Raw genomic sequence first — 16,942 nt, 5'->3', positions numbered from 1 at the left:
ATACACAGCAGCCCTGTCTGGGGCAGTATGGTAATGCTAACCATTCTGAACATTCTCCCTGCAATCACAGAAGAGCCACCATCCCAAACACATTTATTTACTAGTCATTTTTCATAGTCAGAGCTATTACAAAAATAACTTTTTCTTCTGTATTTTTCTCTCCATCTCTTTCAGAAAACAAACATTGCTTTTAAAGCCACAGGGAAAGCTAAAATACTAAAAAATCTCCACATCTCTTTTGAGATTCATTACAGACTTGGTTGAGATCTCAGCCCTCCTGAAGTTAGTATCTTTGACTTCTGGGAGACCAGAATTTCACCCTCAGCTGTTATGTCTCAAGCGTACACAACAGAGGTGACTAACATCCCAAGCCCTGAAGTGTCACAAAGCTGACTTAATTGGCTAGGAGGGAACAAAACAAGACTGAAACACCATCTTCCCCCAAGTGGAAATTGTTATTCACTCACTTTAGGGTCACTGACCACAAAGCTACTAAAAGAAATAAGGAGCAGTTTATTTTTCCTTGCTTTTAACTTGATTTCACCTTCTTCTGACCACTGTTATAAAATTAAAAGCAATAAACAGGAACCTTGTTTAAATCAGTGCATTCAAAGGCTACAAAAGAAAAAAACAAAGAATATTAGGTAGAATTTGCTGATCTTCAAAAGAAAGATGTGCCAGCATCATATATAGGGAGGACAAGGTTTTTAAAATACCCTCTCCCCTAGGGCAATGGTACTGAAATGGAATAATTTAAATTCAGTTCCTGAAGAGCAAGTAAATATTTAAATACTCTGTAGTTGTAGAATAGCTGTGCTAGAAAAGCTGTTCTCTCAGGAGGCAAGAGATCAATTCTTCAATGATGAGAGCACAGAAAGCATGCTCTTAGCTTTGTCTCCTAAAAGCTCAAACAGAAATCTGCACCTGCAGCAGATAACTATCACCTTTATTATCCAATTTGCATAAAACATTAGCAATCAGCAATGATACAACTAATTTTTTCCCTTGAAAAACAAGGATCTCTAAAACGACTTCAAGAGGTCAGTATTTTGATACAACTCAGCTTTGTCTGAATCTCTGTTCCCTTGTGCTCATCCTTCCAGAAACTCCCAGCTCAGAAATCCTTCATTTCACATGCCACAACACTCCCAGTGAGAAATGAACCCTGAATTTCCAGAAATAATTACCTGTGTGTGCTGGTACACACCCACTCCTGTCCACTTGGGATACCCAACTTAGCAATATTTAATTTACAAATACTACTTAAAACTCACTCTCTGAAACACTCTTTAAGGGACTTTTTATCCTGGAACATGCACTAGAACTGAGGCTCTCAAAAATTGTCACTTTTCAGTCTAGATGTACATCATCTGATAAATAAGAGCTTCAGCAAAGGATTTGCTATTAATGCTGAACACTTGCATCTGCTTTTGCAAATAGTTTATGTATTAAATATGAATGAAACATACCGCTCCTCTGGAGTCTCCACATGAAATGTTCTTTCAATTACTGTGGTCCACTGGAGGCATCTAATGATAAATGTGTTTGGTTTAGGTCGTTCTGTCTTCATCAGCTGGCACTCTACCACAATCAAGGAAGAAAGAGTCATGGCACATAAGCAGGTTTAAATAATCATTTGTCTTTATTCGTATCTAGCAAACTGTGGCAATTAATCAGCCATAGAAAACTCTGTAAGTACTTCTTTAGGAGACTTTAGACAATTTACTGTGTTGATGAAACCAATAAATAACTTGGGAGATAGTCATCTAAGCAATCAAATTTTGCTTAGACAGGCTCCAGATTTGGTCTGCCCAGGGAGGCAAGTAGAAATGTGATGTGATGGCACAGAAGCCATTCAGACTCAGGTCCTACACTCCAAAGGTCATTCAGAGCAGAGCACATGGACAAAGTCAGCTGATAATGCAGCAATTACATCCACTGAAACTAAAACCAAGCCCCCACATTCCCTCCCCTTGACTTTCCCGACAGAAAACCCCGTCCTTGGCTTTCAAGCTGTTGCCACCAAGCATATTTGGTCTTTTTGCAGCAATCTGGAGCCTAGACTCAGCATTTCCAGTCTTCAAACGCTAGAGGGAACATCAAACTGCGGAGGCACCCCCAGAAAAGACCCCGTTCAGAACACCTTCGGGACAGCTGCTGCAGTCAGATGCTGTATGGACAGACAGCCAACAGCTTTCATCACTGCCACTATTAAAGCACAACTTAAAAAGACTACAGAAATATGGCTAGATGCAAAAACACCACTTCATAAAAATGTGCTCTCTCTCGAGCATTAATTTTGTTTTTTGAAAAATCACACATACTATTTTACACTTCATAGGTAAGTGTTTATCCTTCAAATTTGGGCCTGAAACAGACACCTGCTTTAGGGTGCACTAGCTATCTAAAAGAGAGGATCTGAAAACCAGAAGAAAATCAATGAAATGGGAACAGAGGGAGGCAAGTAGAAATGTGATGTGATGGCACAGAAGCCATTCAGACTCAGGTCCTACACTCCAAAGGTCATTCAGAGCAGAGCACATGGACAAAGTCAGCTGATAATGCAGCAATTACATCCACTGAAACTAAAACCAAGCCCCCACATTCCCTCCCCTTGACTTTCCCGACAGAAAACCCCGTCCTTGGCTTTCAAGCTGTTGCCACCAAGCATATTTGGTCTTTTTGCAGCAATCTGGAGCCTAGACTCAGCATTTCCAGTCTTCAAACGCTAGAGGGAACATCAAACTGCGGAGGCACCCCCAGAAAAGACCCCGTTCAGAACACCTTCGGGACAGCTGCTGCAGTCAGATGCTGTATGGACAGACAGCCAACAGCTTTCATCACTGCCACTATTAAAGCACAACTTAAAAAGACTACAGAAATATGGCTAGATGCAAAAACACCACTTCATAAAAATGTGCTCTCTCTCGAGCATTAATTTTGTTTTTTGAAAAATCACACATACTATTTTACACTTCATAGGTAAGTGTTTATCCTTCAAATTTGGGCCTGAAACAGACACCTGCTTTAGGGTGCACTAGCTATCTAAAAGAGAGGATCTGAAAACCAGAAGAAAATCAATGAAATGGGAACAGAAGCCAAAACACCACATTTTTCAGACTTATTTATATAGAAACTGTAATGCTAATTAAACAGCTCCTGTTAAAGGAAAGTCAAATTAAGAAACCAAGTGAGTAGGGATTAAAACCAAACCAAAACAAAAAATGTTTGGGGTTTTTTTTTTCTTCCATTAAGCTCCTCTCCATGCAGTTAATGAAACCACAAGTTTGCTATTATTTGGGCTCTCTTCAGGTTCTAAATCAACTTCCAAGTAAATAAAAAAGCACTACAAATACAAGAAGAAATTTCAGGTTACTCCTAGAGCTATGAACATCCTCCACCATCAGCAATGTGCAATTTGAGCATCCAGCCAGAATAACAGCGTATGTTACTACGGCGACGCTGGTATCGTTAATTTTATTATTGTGAAAATTTAGAATGATCAGTTTTAAATTCAAGCACTTAATTAGCACCAGGATAAAATATTTACTGTCAGTGGTTTTGGGCGCCGTATTTTTTGGCAATATATTTCATGCCTCATTTGCTACTGGAATTATAAGCTTTCTGATGAGTAACTTTGCATTTTTCATGACATAAAAATCTAATTTTTCTTTAACAGCATGCTGAGGTTATACTGCATCCTACTAAAGCACTGCAGTTAGATAAGAGAAAGTTTATTAATGAGTCATGAAAAGGTTTTAGTGTGATGAACAGCACTCCTTCATTCACTGAGATCAAAGAACTTCCACTAAGCAGTGCAGCCGTGCCTGCAGAGCGCTGTGCTTAGCCTTCCAGCCACCTCTGTCCTCTTTCGCGGAACGACAGCTAAGGCTGAACACAAATGCATGAGCTGACACAGCCCAGGAAGCCCAGTTCTGATAAATTCAACTTAAGAAGTTCTCATTCCTGCAACTAGACTGACCACTTCAGCTTAGCTGCTCCTCTATTTTTGTTGTTTGCCTCCCATGTTTGTCTGACTGACGTGATGAGATGAAGGCTGGGTTTGTCCTCCAGGAGCCTGCGCAACGCAGCCCTAACAGATACTTGTAGCAGAAATTCTGGCTATTTCTAATCCAGAGCTGTCCTCCTCTACTGACCCAGAAGTGCAATATGATGAAAAAATAAACCAAAAGGTTTTGCTTACTTTTTTAAAACAACCTTTACATTCACATTTATTTCCTCAGATTCTGAAGTAGCAGCACAGATACTTAAACTAGCCATGAACTCTAAACTTTAACCACTTAATTGCAGCGTAATAAACTACACAAGGCTTTTTTTGTCATAGAAGGGGACCAATTAAACATCACTACTTTTCCCCTAAATCAGCACTGTCCATTGATATTTGTTAAGCTTGCTGATCCAGCAATCTTTAAGGCATACAGCAAGATGAATAATAGAGATTTGTCAGTTAATAACCACTATAATTCAAGTATGTCACATAGAAGTGTTTTGTTTAGTGAACAATATGCTGTCTAATTACCCTGTTCAATCATAACAGCACATACCAAAAAATACATAAGACTTCATTTTTAAATTGCCTTACCAAAATGCTGTACCACATAGGTTTCAGGAAGCAGTTGAAGCTACCACTTAGTTCTCCCCACATACAACAATCACACGGATTTTTAACAACAAAACAACGAAGCAGTAAGATTTTTCCTTACTTTTAAAGCTATGCTTTTTACTGTAGTGGGCAAGCTAGAGAAGCACCAAACATGCCTTCTTATAATCACGTACTGCAACATGCACCACTACAGCAGAGCACAGATACAGCTGCTATATAATACTAGGCCTGATTCATGGCATGTTTGGGGGTTCTGTTATAAAAAGCTTCACATTTCATACACAGGCCAAGGGTCACTCACCCACTTTGAAGAGAGTTTTTCTTGTCAAACAGACCAACATAAGTATTCCCCACTTGTAACAAAGTAAGTACTATAAACAGCAGCCTGTTAAAAATTATTTAAATTGCTTTGAAGAACCTCTTGATTCTTTCCTGGCATTTGGTCTCTTAAAGTAAGCAGGACAGAGAAATGGTTCTTAACAGGAATAGACACCAAGGCATTCAAATGTAAATTACCATTTTGTATTTGAAAGACACTTAGTATTATCCCAGTGACTTTCTAAAATGTCACAATATTTGCTTCCCCAGAACTTAAGCTAAAAGGCAGATTGCTTGCAATGAAAGTGTCATCTGCTCCCTATAAAATGACATCACACTTTAAAACAATAATGTCAAGGAAGAAGCTTTCTTATTCCTTCTTTGGTTTCTTTCAGAAAAAGGAAGAGGGAGAGGGTGGAAGGGGGAAAAACAAAATCAGGCAACAACGATGAATAAATAAAACTTTGGAAAGGCAATCAGGAATATCACGTTGAAGTGCTCCTTTTCTGGTAGCACCCCAGGATAAACTCACCCCCAAGCAGCTCAGCACGGCAAAAGCCAAGAGCTGGGAGCCCCAAGTTACAGACCAGGACTAAGGTGGCCCCTGGTAACAACACACAGAAAAAAAATCTGTCCACTACCTGACCATCCCCTGCCCAGTGATAAATGCTTGACTGCAGACACACAGTTCTGTCCCAAAAGGAGCACTCATTGTTAAGCAATTACATTTTCAGCTGTAAAATAAAACCACCACAATGCACTCTCCTTTTTGACAGCGGGAGAAATAATCCTTTCATTCTAACAGGAATAGCCTCTCTCTCCATGTGGTTTTCACAATATACTGCTCTTTTCAGCTATATGGTTTTAAAGGCTTATAATTTAATAGGCCAACATGCATGATAATCTGAGATTACAACTGGTATGAAGGCTACTTATCTCACAGATTTACAGCACAGGCTCTATTGGTTATATATCTGCAGTGTCCCTGAAGCAGAACTATTTAGGTACAGGCCTTTCCATTCTTTCTGTCTTGCCAGTGGTGAAGTACAGAACACAAACATGACTGGAAAATCAAAGTTAAATGCTCATGCAACATCTTTCAGGAGTTTTGCTTCAGTTTTTTTTGTTTTGATTTAAATAAATCACCAATAGGTAACTTCCAGGGAAAATAAACCTCTTACACATAGAATTAAATTACAAACCTGGGTATAGAGATATTTTAAATGGGAAAATAAATGGAGAAAAAAGTAATTTAAAAAAAAAATGAGACAAATCATCTTTAGGTGTTATCTTCTTTCATGGTTTTCTCCTGAATTTAGTATTTCCTACCTCTCATGTGTTGACAAAATCATTTAATATGAATTTTACACAACAAGTAAAAAGAGTTTCCCAGTCATGAAAAAAAACCCAAACAAACAACCTTTAGCTTGCAAAGATAAAAACCCCTGTATTATTTTACAGCAGAAGAGGGTAAAGATTTTAATCAGAAACACGGGATTGCTTCCAAAGAACAGACTGACAGCGACAGCCTGCCATCTCATTAAAAAAAAGCACACACCAAAATCTAGTTCACTAATTAACAAGAAAAAGTCAGGGCAATCATGGTCTTTTGAAAGGAAAAAAAAAAAGAAAAAAGGGAAAAAAAAGGATCAATTTTTACAAAACATTTAAGAAAGGTTTCCCCCACCTTTTACTGGCAGAAGGCTTCTGCAAGGCTGCCTCAGCAGCATGAGGCTGTGTTCTGGCCTGAGCCTGTGAGTTCCCTCACATGAACTCAACAAGTTAAACCAAATAATAAAAGCACCAGGCAAAGCAGGTTCAAAGGGAAAACTTGTGGTGAACACCTCCAAATGATACAAGCATGGAGGGTATCCAGAAGGGAACCGCACATCAGGTTCTGGCAGCAGTGTGTGCCAGTGCCTACCTGAGAAATTAAATCCTGGTGGTGCAACAGCTGCTTCAGTGAGCCCAAAACCACAATAATCACTGTTAGCAAGAAGGCCTCCTTGTAATTACCAAGGCCTTCCCAACCCGCTGCTGGTTCACCAGGCAAGAGTCACTGCTAGAAATATCCTTAACTCTAGCACTTTCCCCACAATCCCTCTTATAAAGGCTACACCTTTACTTCACAGGCACGTGTTGAGTCTTTTTCGACAATGCTCCAATACCATGGTAACAAACATGCTTATCTGTAAATGCCAAGACTGATGGGCTCAATCTGCCCCCCCAAAATCACCATATTCCTGTTGTGAAAACCTATTTAAGTTAACCCTTTTTTGAAAGCAACTTGCACAAAGAGGAGGCAACAGACACATCCTTTTTACTCCTTAGTTCTGAGCTGCAGTAAATAATTATCATAAGTAATGCAGTTAGCAGCACCAGGAAGTGTCCTGCAAAAAGTGCATTTGTTAAAAGCCTCTGGCTACAAACCATGTACTGAATTAATTTATGAATTAATGGCTTTCTGCTGCCTTTCTTTACCTTCTTGATCCGTAAGGAGATACCAGTCTAAAGAGTAAAATACCACATCATTACCAAAATGAAAACTCTATGACAATTCTCTCTCTAAACCAAGACAAAAAACCCTGAAGCACTCTTGGCATGGTGCACAGAGGCACCAGGCAACAGCTCGTCCATTATTTATTCCCATCATCAGTCAGAACAGGTATATATTGCTACCAACAGAAAAAAAAGGAACATTTGGATTAATCCCCAGTGCTGCCCAGCCTCTTCCAGGCCCAGGGCATTCCAAAATAAATCTGTCTGCTTAAAGGTCAACTACAAAGATGAACACCATATATTTCAAGCTACCCTGTAACAAAGAGGGAAAGCCCCTACCCTTCACTCTGTAGAACTTCACTTCCACTAGTTGTCACGAACAGGGAACCATCATTGCTAATAACAGGTGCCACAATGATCTACTTTTAAGGGGTGGAACTAGATGCAGGGAAATCATGAGATAGGAAAAATTAAGAAAAGAAGAAAATAAAAGCTGGAATGATACTCTGAAAGGTTAAAAACATGAGCAAAAAACTGAAATTCTCTTCAGAGTCTTCTATCACATCCTGTGCTGCAGCTCCTGAGTGAAGCTGGAAAATTCTGAATAGGACAGAGAGCAGAAGTTAGGAGATGCTATGATTTTATGATTTTTATGCTTTTTGTTGGAGCTAATATAAAAAATTTGGGGTTTTGTTTAAAATTAAGAAAAACTGAGTGTCTTCCATTAAAAGTAGTGCTCACTCCATGTTCTCTTACAGTAACAATCAAGTAACTTGGACCTATGTCAATGCCACTTGAATCCAGATCTGGTAGCAGAACACAGAAATGTTTCCGCTGTGCCTACCTGCCAAATACCGAGACCATGTGCCTGGGTTAATTTTCACTCTAAAGCAACTTACTGAATAACAAACATACAAAATGTTAATTTTTATTCTATAAACCTGTTTTATTCTATAAACCAAAACAGTAAATTAGCAGAAAGTTGCAAAAAAACCACAGCACCAAAACTCCCCATCCCAGTCACAACTGAGAAACATCATTTCAAATAAACACATTTACTGTTTAGATACATTGGTCTGGGCAGATCTGAACATTACTGATGCAGCTTATCAGTCCTGTGATTACAAGAAGATACCAACTCCCAAACTGGGAGAAGGAGCATGTAAAACACTTACGAGCTACTGAGAAGTTATTTAGAGGTGATTCCCGCTGGTCGACATCCTGTGGTCGTTCCTTGTAGCCAATGAACGTGCCATCGTTCTTTAAAAGGAAATACCGTGGCCTCCATGTTTTTATGTATTCTCCTGGAATGGGCAAAAAGAGAACATCAGAAAACACCCTGAAACACTGACTTGCCAATAATTTGGTTTTTAATATCAAAACTATACGTCATCCTAACACAGAAGCAGTTTGATGAACATTCAGTTCATTCTGATACAAACAGTGGAAAAACACAGGCACTGAGTCAGATATTGCTACCAATGTTAACCATAAAAATGGGACTTCATAAAAGGTAAACAGCTATGTTTTGTTCTTCCATCTACTCTGATTTCCATTCAAATTCTGCAACATCTGCCTTAAATGCATTTTAAATTTAAAAAAAAAATCAGAGCAGATGTCCTATGTATTATTTTTGCTATTGTCATTTTTCATACTGACAAGTGGAGAAATTTTTTTCATTTACATTTTGCAGTGCAAGTATTTTAAACAACAATGGGTAATTTACTAATTAGTCAACTGCTTTATCAAACCAACAGTCACTTTTAGAACATAAAAAGATAATTCTCTGCTTAAGTTACATAACATCACTCACTCCTCTCACAACATCTCAAGCATGAAACGCAAGATGATACACCACAATATGAAGGGGAAACACTGGATGATGTATACCCACCACAAAGAAGAAAACAAACATCTCTTCTGGAAGATATTCTACCTTTTTTTGTCAGAGACAACATGCCTTGCTCACAACATGCTACTGCGCATCTGAGTAACCTGCACTGGTAATAGTCACGTAACTGTATTACAGCCATGTTCAAAATCCCCAACAGTAGATTAGAACCTCAGTTATTTACTGGATTTCCTCAAGTTGGGCTTCAGAGAAGGAAGATGGGCTCCCCCCGTGGCTCTTCAATGTGTGCCTCAGTTTCCCCCGTTGCTCACTGCCCACGCTATCATTTTCTCAGCCAGTCTCTCCAGAATATCAAATAGCTTTACATGGTGTCAAGCTGGATCTATAGGTTCTACAAGGTTCTGCAGTAATGTTTCTATTTGGCTGAATCACAAAAGCCTCACTCAAGGTGCTACTCAAATCAGGGTACTAGCCACACTTTCTCATCTCTGCTCAGCTCAACAACTGATTAAAAAAAGTTATTTTAAAAAAAAAAGAAGTCGTCACTCCAAAGCACCCACAGCCGGGCAGCAGCTATCCCCTCCTCCCTCCAGTACAGTTTCTCACTTGTCTGTTCAACATCAGGGAGAGGATGAGGGAGCAGACTAGAAGCCAAGCTTGCTTCTGGTCTGCCACAGCAGGAGTGTGCCTGCCCACCCCATGAGACTGCCTCTGCAGCGGCTGGTACCCAGGGCCTACGGATTCATCTGCTGGCAAGTTCTTCAAACAACCACCAAGGGCAGTGAGAAGAAAGGCTTTCCAGATTTCTTGGCTCTGGCAAACTTCTGCTGCTCTCCTGATCTCCCAGCCTCCACTAACACCCTCTCTTCCTGCTGCTCAGCTCTCCTGTCAGTTATTCCTCTCCCAGCACCATGCACCCTGCCCCAGGAACTCCACTGCAGCTGCTTTGCCTCCTTCCTCTCCCCACAGACCTTCTCTCCTTCTGTGGTGCAGTTTCAACTTCCTTCAGGCACCAGCTGTGTCATTTCTTCTCTATTCAAACTCATACTTTTCTCTCCTGCACGCAGAAGCACAAGCAAGCCCAAGGCTCACACCACTGCTGCTTTCACCTGTTTAGCCCTCTTTAGACTTCTGATTTTCTAATCTAAAGCAAAAAGCTAAGAGTTAGCGAACCAGAGGGGAGAATCACACAGAGCTACCTTTCCAATAGTGGCCATGCCTGTAGAAAACCCATTTGCACTGATGAAACAAGATGCAGGACAAGAAAGATGAGAGAGGAAAAGGAATGAGAACAAACCTTCTCAGTCTTTCAGAGATGTCTATTACATCTGCAAGTGCTATACTAACCTATAAGAGGCTTACAAAAATGTCATTGTCGCTTCAGGAATTTCAGAAGAACTCACCTAAGCTGTCATGACTTAACATTTATAAGCAAGGCAGAAAACGTAGAAGGTTTTGTTGTCGTCATCTTTTTAATTCTGACCTTAATTAAAAGCTGCAAACTTTCTGGGATCAGTAGGAGATTATGAACCCTTTCACATTTAAATTATCAGTCCAACTCAGCTCAGATCATTGCAATCACTCCAATCTCATTACTATTACACCACAGACACGACTACAGGGACAAGAAGATCAAGAAGATACCAGGCACAGTCTTGCTGAGAGGTTTGACAGGTAAGCAGGTTGGGAAGGTGGCTGCCTGGACTATCATAATTTTGGAATGCACTGCTACATACCTCACTCGTTGGTATTTTCTCTTGCATAAAGTAGATTCAGGAGACATCAGTACCATCACATACCCCTTATCATACCTGCATTTAGGACTAAATCCAGATTGGACAGGATGAAAAATATCTGAAGAGAGGTAAGACCAAGAGTTTTCATTTCCCTTACTCCCTAATATATGCTACATGTCTTCCCTGGAGTTATTTACAGGGAACACTTTTTGTAGGTTCTGAAATTATAACCTGATTCTTTTCAGTGAAGTATCCATAATTTTACACAAAATCACATTGCACTGTCACAAGCGACTTTTCCTCTTAGATTAGATGCTTATGTTTGGCTCTCATACTTTCTTACAGCTTTATCCCACCAATCTGTTTCTCTGTTAGAAACACATCTTCTAACAGGATTAATCACAGTGTTTAAAATGGTGTACTTCATCTATATATATATATATATATATATATAGATGAAGTACACCATTTTAAACACTGTGATTAATCCTGTTAGAAGATGTGTTTCTAACAGAGAAACAGATTGGTGGGATAAAGCTGTAAGAAAGTATGAGAGCCAAACATAAGCATCTAATCTAAGAGGAAAAGTCGCTTGTGACAGTGCAATGTGATTTTGTGTAAAATTATGGATACTTCACTGAAAAGAATCAGGTTATAATTTCAGCATCCTCCCCCACACTTACTCTTCCTTCACTCTTTCTGTGTGAGAAGTCAAGGATAGCATTACTGCCAGGCATTCTGCAAGGAGCATTTTACTTGGACTTTCCCTTATCCATTGCTTTAGCTGTTTCCTTTTCCTGATCCACCTTTTAAATTTAAAGTAATTTTAAACTTTAAATTTTTCCACATGCCTGGAGCTTACTGAGTCCTGTAATAAGGCAAGCATACATATTATTGATTATTGCTCTTGCCAAGGACAGTTTGAGGCACACCACAGCATCTGTGGTATAAATTTTATTATATAACACACTGAGGTTATACTACTGTATCTTGCAGCAAAGTGGCAAGACACTGCCTGGTGTGTGACTTCTCAGGCAGATAATCTGTAAGTATAATTTTACATTCCAGCCCGAGCAAACTACCGCTCCTCTACAGAAGTTCTGAAACACAGATTCACCAACATAGTCACTGAGAAAATGTTCAAAGTGCATATTCTTAAGAAAGAAGTTTGTATTTTTGTGATAACCTGGAACACTATAAACTTCCTAGAACCTGTCAGGAGAACCACATTGATCACAACAGCAAACACAAGTATTTCAGGCAGAAAAGGAGTTTGTCAATCCAGACAAAAAATAATTATGTGGAATCACTGGAACAAAGCTGACTGAAAAACATTAACACCTTCTCCCTTCTCTGATATACTCAGTAAGATATCATGCCTGAAGAGCGAATGGAACTGCTTAGATTTTTTCTGTTTTTTGTTCCCGTTGCAGTTTTGTTTTTAACAATCATAAGCAATAACTTACTTGAAGTCTCTAATATTAATAGTTACGTAGTCACACTAGAAGAATTGTACCGAGTACAGTAAATGCAAGCATGTGTGGCAAATGCTATCAAACAACATTCAAAATAATAGTAATAATGATCCACCATGGAAAAGTGAACAATTTACAAAGCAAAACATTTTTTCCTCTGTGATTCATTGCTTGTGTAATGCCCTGGCAGAGCCTTCTTTGTTTTCAGTAACAGAATGCTAACACTGCAGAGACAGGAAAGAAAAGCATGGGTTATAAATCCTACATATAAAATCCTAGAACCAAACAGACTCCGCTCTATCTTGCTAGCTTTATTATTTAAAAATCTTTATGTACCATTCTGTTTACTCCAAGCAATTTCCAAACTGCAAAGATTCCCAAACTGTATATATCTGAAAATATACACAAAAATTGTAATAGCCTGATTTCCCTTTATTGTCTTGTGTCTGCCCCCACACACTGCACATTAAAATACTTAACACACACTTAAAATGTAAATCCATCTCATGCCAGAAAAGCTTTTTCACAGTAACACATACTGTAAAGCATGTTTATGCCTGAGTATTTCAGAAAAAGTTAAAACACAAAACTCTTTTGGTTCATGAAAAGTTAATTCTACTGAGGATTTACAACAATGCAGGGTTAGGTTATTTTCCTCTTCTCCCCACAACAGTATCTCACCAAATCTGGAGCTGTCTACCACTGATAGAGTGTCTAACATCAGAAACAGCTGCCACTCCCTGGGAAGCTCACAGGGTAAGTGGAGAATAATGAGCAGCAAGCACCAGCAGAACAAAAGAAAATCCATCTTTATTTACCAACTGCTGCATGCTTGTTGCTGCATCAAGCTCATTCAAAGCCAACACCACACCCTTTAATTCAGAACAGACTATATTTAAGAAGCCTCTGCTTTTTTTTTTTTTTTAAATCAACTCATACATACCAATGGTTTGAAAAAAAATCATTAGGTTAACCAAGGCAGCATCCAATGATACCCTTGATATTTACAAAAGCACTGGACCAACTATTAACTTTCTTGTGCCCCAAAGTAACTAGAACAAGCCCAGGAGAACTGAACGACTCTTAAGGCCTCACTTACATAAAATGCATTCAAGTGGTTGCCAGAAATCTATGGATAAATAATGCATTAAACTTTCTGCTCTGAGCACCAGAAGTAGCACCATTAATTACAATTAAGCTTAACGCTCAAAATATTAGAGCTTTTGAGTTCTGCAAGCCTTTGCCGAGTTCCCACACACTCCGAAGGTGCACAACATTCCTTGATTGTCCAGCCCTGAACTGTCTGAAGGAAGCACTGAAGTTATGCCAATCACTGCGCTAAATGTGCCGCTGGTGAAAGGTGGAATGACTCCTTTCTGAGACTTCCATGGCCATGAGAAGTGGTCTGCATCCTGTCAGCCTCATCAGGTTTTGGCCAAACAGATGCCAGCTTCCTTAAAGACATGAAGTTTTCGGGAGCTGCCGTCTCGTGTGTGCTGAAGAGTGGGACAGAGATTTACAGTTAAATTCTGCTGTTTGAGTAAATAGAGTATGTGTCTATTCACTTCAAAACCAGCTGAAATAAAAATGGATTTGGAAAAGTAATCAGGGCTTGAAAACAAGCCTTTGCATTTCTAAAGCACTTGGAAGTAAGCCTTTCTCAAACTCAGCGAGCTAATTCTGGATCTTAACAACTTGACACCAAACAATTAAACAAGTCTACGGTGACCTGAATGAAAACTCTTGCAGTTCAAATATGCGTTATTTAAAAAAAAAAAAAAAAAAAAAAAAAAGCTGCACAGGCACCCACTAGGCTGGTGCAGCACTCTTCCTATCCCTCAGTGAACCCTCAAAACAAGGTATTTAAACATAGTGCCAGGTTTTCAGTAGCTCGGAGAAAGGAAAAAAGAAAGAAAGAAAGAAAGAAAAAAAGAGGTTATGCTAATGTCTTTCCCAACATGCTGGCGGAGAGAGGAGGACCTCTGGTTTGTCTGCCTATTCAGAGGCGCAGCAAAGGGGGCCAGCTCTTTGATGGTGGGGTTTTTCTGGTCCCCCTCTCTGGATGCCTCCTCGGCCGCCGCCTCCAGCGTACAGCTGCGGAGCCATTGCCTGTGCCCTGAATCTCAATGAGGCGGCCGGGCCTGGAGCTGGGTCTGCTCCCCAGCAGGGAGGTCAGCCCGCTGCCCGCCTGCACCAGGCCAAGGCTCCCCCAGCTCCCACCCTGGTTTCTCTGCACTTTTCACCACCCTAACACAGGGTCCCCACGGTCACAACGGGCTAATTCGGGGCACGGCAGATCAGCGCTTTATTCTCCCACGGGCAGCTGGACGGGCACAGGGTGCACTGGTGGCCCGCGTGGCCATGACTGACGTGACTGCCAACAGGTTAAGAAGAAATGCCTCCTCCTCCTCGGCTCTGGCTTTTCTAAACCTACTGCTGTTTCTCACGCTCACACAAAGCTGCAATACAGGGCACCTGCTTCATTATCATATCTTGGGGGAATTTGGGGAGGGAGGGGAGGAAGAGGAGAGCTGTGGAGGTGGGGTGAAGAGGCATGGCAGAGCAGTCTGGCCTACGAGCCACAAAGGCAGCCCCATGAGGGCTACTCCTGGTCACCTGGCACCCCACATCTGTAAATTAACTTTAGAAAGCAACAAATAGCCTTGGATTGGTGCTTCCCACAATGCTCAACAGGCGCACTGGGTAGAAAAATCTGCGTATTGGAGCTACCTCTGTCTTCAGTTACACAGGAGTGCAGATGGGAAAACAATGAAGGCAGGCAATGGATGTTCTGATTCACAGAGTTCGTCATGGGAGAGTTTTAAAGTCAGATTATGCAGAAAGAAAAACAGATTCTCACCCAGTACTTTGTCCATGGAAGAGATAGACAACTACCACGTTCTTCAATCCCACCTCTCTTAAAGGGTTTGAGACCACCAGCCAACACCACCACTACAGAGGATGACACCTCTGTATTTTTTATCACTGTATTTCAACTGTATGGTTATGTAAAACTGAAACACAGAGGTTTATCTTTTCTTTTTTTGCTGAATTTCAGTTTAGAAGGTCAAAAATGTAGCCATATTGCTTACAGCAATCAATTTAAGCAATACGAGATATTCCCAAAGGAGCAAAAGAGAATTAATCAGCATGTAAAAAACTCCTTACTCCTACCTTTGGCACAGCTTAGTCAGGCTAGTCCTAACCTACAGCTGTCTCCAGTGGGAGAAGATGTAAATGAAGTTTCATTAAAAACAGCAGTTTTAAGGATAGCTACATAAATTACAGCAAAGTATAAAGCAATTTCTTAAGCTACATTGAAAACAATCTCAGAGTGAACTACATGTCCGCAACCTCATGGTGGGAGCAAAAGGACTTAAAACTACCACAAGGTGTCTAACACAACTGGAGAAAACTTTTCTGTAATATGTTTGCAAGGAGCTACAGTATTTTAACAAAACAAATAATTCCTGTAACTGCAAGTGCTGTTAAGTCTTCCTCTGCTTCTGACAAATGCCCATCTCTTAGGTGTCACATTGGATGAACTGAATTAAGCATTCTTTGAACAATTATTTCTCCCAAAGTAATTTTTACCTTGACACCATGATGGAACATATGACAAGCAGCTAACAAGGCACTGAAGCAAATAAGTCCCTGCAACTTTTAAGATCTTTCCTTAGTAGAGGGAGGTACCTACAACTATTCCTCGAGCTCAATTTCAAGTCAATACAATCAGTATTTCTGCAAATCAGGCTCTTAAATACACTGCAAGTATTTATATAAAGGGTGTGACTGAATCCCCCAAAGATTTTATGATCTCTACTAAAAATACAAAGGGGAAAAAAACCAACAACAAACCCCCAAACATACCACACCCTGGTGTATTTGAACAAGGAAGGGCTTTTTTAGACATCATCTAAAAGCTGATTTAACTATTTTATCTCTTAGCATATGCATCCTGAGCCATGACTCTTACACTTATCTGAGAACATGCCTTATCTGAATATAACATAGCGAGATTTCTTCTTCAGTAAATCCTGTCCAGACACTTAACAGTGTAAGAGGGGACAAAGCAAAGGAATGTACACAAACCAAAGCTCTTCCAGAGATTAAACAAAGTCAGACCAAAAGCACAGTTTTAGCTTGTCATCCTAGGGCTGCCTACACATAGAGCATGTTCAGAAAAAGCATTATTAATTGAATAAAAATTGATTTTTAGGTCACTTCCACTACTGTGCCCCATTAAAAAAAGATTAGGAAAGCCAACAACTCAGGTGAGAGTGATTTTATGATGCTTTTATTTGCTTTGTGCACATTAAACCTGCAAAGCACTCATCACAGGCTCCCTATCAAAACCCCAAAGTTGGTAAAGCTGAGGGGTCACCTGATAAGTTGGGGATGGATGCACATGGGAAAGTGAGAGGAGGGGAGGGAAAGA

At 40.1% G+C, this 16,942-nt stretch overlaps 1 protein-coding gene across 2 annotated transcripts in view; it reads right to left on the bottom strand.

The window, feature by feature from the left end:
* AKT1 (v-akt murine thymoma viral oncogene homolog 1) overlaps positions 1–16,942 on the bottom strand; it is a 68,473-nt gene that overhangs the window by 26,051 nt on the left and 25,480 nt on the right. Inside the window, exons 2-3 of one of the 2 annotated variants that reach the window (XM_009995846.1) lie at positions 8,617–8,745; positions 1,470–1,581 (exon numbers count right to left, since the gene is read on the bottom strand). In XM_009995846.1, the coding sequence (XP_009994148.1) occupies positions 1,470–1,581; positions 8,617–8,745 (241 nt within the window). Of the gene's footprint in view, positions 1–1,469; positions 1,582–8,616; positions 8,746–16,942 lie in introns of those variants that run through there. The other variant, XM_009995847.1, reaches the window with a different exon arrangement.

This window comes from Chaetura pelagica, unplaced genomic scaffold (genome assembly GCF_000747805.2).
Source record: "Chaetura pelagica isolate M959 unplaced genomic scaffold, ChaPel_1.0 scaffold664, whole genome shotgun sequence".
Lineage (NCBI taxonomy): Eukaryota > Metazoa > Chordata > Aves > Apodiformes > Apodidae > Chaetura > Chaetura pelagica.
This window is presented reverse-complemented; position numbering and strand designations above follow the sequence as displayed.